General features: G+C 34.3%; 1 protein-coding gene across 1 annotated transcript; it reads left to right on the forward strand.

The window, feature by feature from the left end:
• The first annotated feature begins 228 nt into the window (after positions 1-228).
• LOC142641516 (cytochrome P450 71D9-like) lies at positions 229-2,578 on the forward strand. Its single transcript, XM_075815950.1, has 2 exons — positions 229-1,122; positions 1,851-2,578. Exons 1-2 carry the CDS (start codon positions 229-231, stop codon positions 2,472-2,474), a joined length of 1,518 nt encoding a protein of 505 aa, XP_075672065.1. The 3' UTR covers positions 2,475-2,578.
• Positions 2,579-4,884: the final 2,306 nt, after the last annotated feature.

The following is a 4,884-nucleotide window of genomic DNA, read 5'->3' on the forward strand; positions in this document are numbered from 1 at the left end:
ACTAATTAACATCAAGTCTCGCTTATACTGAAAACCAATTAACATCTCAACATAAAGAATAATCATAATAGAGTGGATGTTATAAGTTAAATTCTATTATATCTCAAAAAAGATTTTTAATTTTCTCATGAAAAATAATATGTAACAATTTAAAGCTGGTACAGAACATGTTGAGAGCTCTCAATGAACCCATAACATTCTCATATTTGCTTCCATTCTCTTGAACCCATGGAGTTTCAAATTCCCTTTCTTTTTGTCCTTTTTACTTTCTTCCTCTTCCTGTCAATGGCAACTAAAATAGTAAGGAAATCAAAAACTAAGTCAAAGTTGCCCCCAGGACCATGGAGATTACCACTCTTAGGAAACTTGCACCAACTTGTTGGCTCACTACCTCATCATTCTTTAGGAAAACTTGCTAAAAAATATGGACCCTTGATGCACCTACAACTTGGTGAAGTTTCCAACATCATAGTATCTTCACCAGAAATGGCCAAAGAGGTTATGAAAACACATGACATAATCTTTGCTAGTAGGCCTTATCTTCTTGCTGCCAAGATCTTGTCTTATGATACTAAAGGCATTGCCTTCTCTCCATATGGAAGTTATTGGAGAGAGATTAGAAAAATGTGCATGGTGGAGTTGCTAAGTGTAAAACGTGTCGAATCATTCCGATCAATTAGAGAAGTGGAGGTGTCAAATCTTATCAAAATGATATCTGCAAATGAAGGTTCACCAATCAATCTTAGTGAGAAGTTCTTTCAATTGGCATATGGTATAACATCAAGGGCTGCCCTTGGTAAAACAGCCAAAGACCATGAAGCATTCATATCAATTGTCAATGAAGGTACAAAACTGGCATCAGGGTTTTGTGTTGCTGACATGTTCCCTTCAATTGAAGTGCTTCAAGTTATTAGCACTTTGAGGCATAAACTTGAGAAGCTACATCAAGGGATTGATCAGATACTACAAAAAGTTTTGAATGAGCACAAAGACAACCATTTGGAAGCTAAAAAAGGCGATGGCAAAGCAGATAAAGATATTGTTGATGTCCTCTTAAGGCTCCAAAGGCATGGTGACCTTGAACATCCCTTAAATGACAACAGTATCAAGGCAGTCCTCTTGGTTAGTATATTAATTTCTGATTAGCTATGCAGACTGCCAAAGTGTGTCCATTATCCTATAATGACATTAGCTCTATATTTTAAACCCACTAATAGTTTGGTAGTCTTATGGAAATTTTATCTGAGCTACTAGAAAAATTTTGGTATTTGTAGTGTAGAAGGAGATCCTATATTTTTAATCTGGCATCATAAGAAAGACTAGAGCTTGAAGAATGAGTATAATATCCATAGGCTGTCTCTGAAAAATTGATAGTAAACATGCAATCAGGAAGAGGTTGTGTTACTGGAATTATATATTAAAAGTTATTTTGACCCCTGCATTGTGGCTTGAGGTAAGGCGATTATTAGACGCCTTGAAGTTATATTCACAATAAGTTAGTACCTTTTTCCTTCTTTGTAAAAAAATATAAATCTTAAACAGTATCAGTCTATGAGCTTTCCTTTATGACAATATTGAGATAGAGCAGGTTTCTATTATAGCTACATGAGGTCCATCCAGGTTATAGTTAGATAAAGGTACTTTCTTTTTTTGGTTGGTAATAGACAGATATGGTGAATAAATATGGTTGGTAATAGACAGATAAGTTGTACAAATTGCATCCTTAGCTGTTTGAATTATATGGTGAAACCAACATGATATTTTGTCATCACTTTCAACCAGAATTTCCATCAGATGCCTATGAAAATCATTGAAAACAATAAACATAAATACCATTAATCTTCTTTCAGGACATATTCAGTGCTGGGAGTGAGACATCATCAACTACTCTAGAGTGGGCAATGTCAGAAATGGTGAAGAACCCACAGGTGATGGAAAAGGCACAAGCTGAGGTGAGACAGGTCTTTGATGGAAAAGCATATGTGGATGAAACATACCTTCATGAATTGAAATTCTTAAGATCAGTTATCAAAGAAACTCTGAGGCTGCATCCTACTATTCCTTTGTTACTTCCAAGAGAATGCAGAGAGAGTTGTGATATTAATGGATACAAGATACCTGTCAAGACCAAGGTCATTGTTAATGCATGGGCTATTGGAAGAGATCCAAGGTATTGGACTGAAGCTGAGAAATTTTACCCAGAAAGATTCCTCAACAGTTCAATTGATTACAAGGGGACAGATTTTGAATACATACCTTTTGGTGCTGGAAGGAGGATGTGCCCTGGAATTACATTTGCTATGGCTAATATTGAGCTTCTACTTGCACAATTACTATATCATTTTGATTGGAAACTTCCCAATGGGTTGAAACAAGAAGATCTAGACATGACTGAGGAATTTGGATTGTCTTTAAGAAGAAAAAATAATCTACACTTAATTCCTATGCCTTATCCTCCTTTGTCTGTAAAATGAAATCAGCATTTCTTGTTATCCTTTGACTGTAAAATAAAACCAGAAATGGTATATTATTGTATGCTCACTTTGTATTGCTATAATAGTAACCAACTAGACTTTTGAGATTATGTGATGTAGGAAGAGCAAAGAATTTTATTTATATTTAATTTGGAGTCCATTATATTTTTATTGGTTATTTCTATTTTAGGTGTTAGTAGTTAATTAGGTTTATTAGTATTTTTATTTAATTTCCTAAAATCATTGGTATTTTGCAATTCAATTACTAATATTTCACAAGTCAATTTGAATTAGTGTTTCCCTTGTCAATTAGGATTAGGGTTTCTATATGAGCCAAGTATTGTTCTTTTATTGAGGGGGGATTATTTGATGAACAAAATTTCTATTAAAATCATCACGAATCTAGCGCCAACTCTAGCCAACCCTAGATGTTGACTCTTAGATTATTTTATTTGAGAAAAGTCTAGGGACACAACTTTCATGCCACAATTTTTGGTCGATTATGAGAAATGGAGAAAAAATTGTGAGTCTATATGAAACTGCTTTTCAACCACTCATTGTCTATACTTCATCAAGCTATGGCAAATGGGGTGATCCTATAGGAACGATTTTTTTTCCCTTGGTACTAACTCCAAGCAAGTCTAAGTGTTGATTCCTAGATTTTTTATCTTTATTTTTCTTGTTCTTTAATTATTGTGTTGCATCATTCTAGTATGTCCTACATCATAATGACCTTGTGCTCTTGAGGCAGGACAAAACCAAAACTGATGCAAAACCAATATTTTCAAAGAATTTGATGAACAGGGAAATAAAATAAACCTAGAAATCAATAGCTAGACTTGCTTAGAATTAGCACCAAATAAGAAAAAGAAAATATAACCACATAATTAAGTTAATTAACACCTAAGGTTGGTTGGAGTCAACATTAGACTATTGGAAAAATTCGAACTAAAATTTTATCAAGTAAGCAAATTTTAGTTAGCTCAACTAGTAAAGTTTCTTATTGTCGAATAAGAGACTTGAGCTTCAAATTCTGCCTACACCAAAAACTAATTGATGTCTTAACTTAATAGTAACAAGCAATCATCATGGAGCGGATGTCATAGACTAAAATTTAATCCTATCTATAAAAATAAAATAAAAAATAAAAATAAAAATTGTAAAGAATGTTAAACTCTTGGTTCTTTAAATAAAGTTCCAAACTTACTATCCTAGTAAGAAAACTCTACTAACCTAGTGAGAAACAGACAAACTTAATTCCTAGACCAAGTAGAAAACAGAAAATAAAAAAGTTTAATCAATTACAGAAAGTAAATAAAATAAATCATAGGTATTAATTGATAGGGCTTAGGCCCAAGTGGTAACAGTCATCCACTGTTACCTATAAAAAAAAAAAAAAAAGTCATCCGCAAGGTCAATGGTTGGGCAATCTTGTGTTTATGTCCATAAGTATGCATAATTGGAGGCCTTTATCTCGTGTCAGCACAAGCTCCTCTGGTACTTCATAGGGAATGTGGGTGTGTAGAAATGATATCCTGATATTGGAGGGAACCTGAGAACTTTGCTCCAGAGAGGTTCTTTGATAGCCATATGGCCTACAAGAGGCCCAATTATTCATACCTGGCCCTGCCTTATACCCAGTTTAGTTATATAAACTGAGTAAGCCTCTCTTCTCAAAAAAAAAAAAAAAAAAAAGCTGAGTAAGCCTCTACTTACATTGTTGTCATACAACTTCGATTTGTAAGTATCCAATGAAGTGAAGATACGGACATGACTGAACCTTCAGCATGACAAAAGAAAATGAAATCCGAACATTGTCCCATTGCTTATCAATCTTTAGCAATTGAATGTGTTTTCAGAGATACGAACAGGACCGACCGAGTCATTGTCTATTTCCAATGTCTGTCCAAAGCTTTTGCCAAGGTTTAATTTTAGTACTCCCCTGATTCTCCCCACATTGGGAAAGTTGGTTGGCTAGGGAGCAAGATTTTTATTTTTATTTTTATTTTTATTTTTGTGGAAGACAAGCTTCCATTTTGAGAACAAGGGGTTGAGAAATTTCTTCGAGTATCATTTAGTGATTTTATTGGCTCTTGAGTTGATGTCTGGCTGTAGAAACAAATTCTACATTGGATTCTAGTTTTTCTGTATTCACAGAGTAAACATTACCCTGAGCACCTGGGGTTGAATGTTCAGTTCACTATGTGGGGCATTTTCCCTTCAGGAAGTGGTACTGGTATATGAATATTTGACTTGCTATCAGCATATATGTTTTCTGGTAACGTTGGAATCTAAAATCTACTCTGACTATGTTCCTTTGAACACCAGTTCAAAGGTGCAACCTAATGATATCCGTATAATAATTTTGTCCCAAATAACCTGACACCAACAGCATAGCCAAAAGACACAC

Source organism: Castanea sativa, chromosome 6, assembly GCF_040712315.1.
Source record: "Castanea sativa cultivar Marrone di Chiusa Pesio chromosome 6, ASM4071231v1".
NCBI classification, from domain to species: Eukaryota; Viridiplantae; Streptophyta; class Magnoliopsida; order Fagales; family Fagaceae; genus Castanea; species Castanea sativa.

Coding starts and splice junctions, on each gene's coding strand:
- LOC142641516 (XM_075815950.1), top strand. CDS start 229: ATGGAGTTTCAAATTCCCTTTCTTTTTGTCCTTTTTACTTTCTTCCTC. Junction 1,123..1,850: donor GTATCAAGGCAGTCCTCTTG/GTTAGTATATTA, acceptor ATCTTCTTTCAG/GACATATTCAGTGCTGGGAG.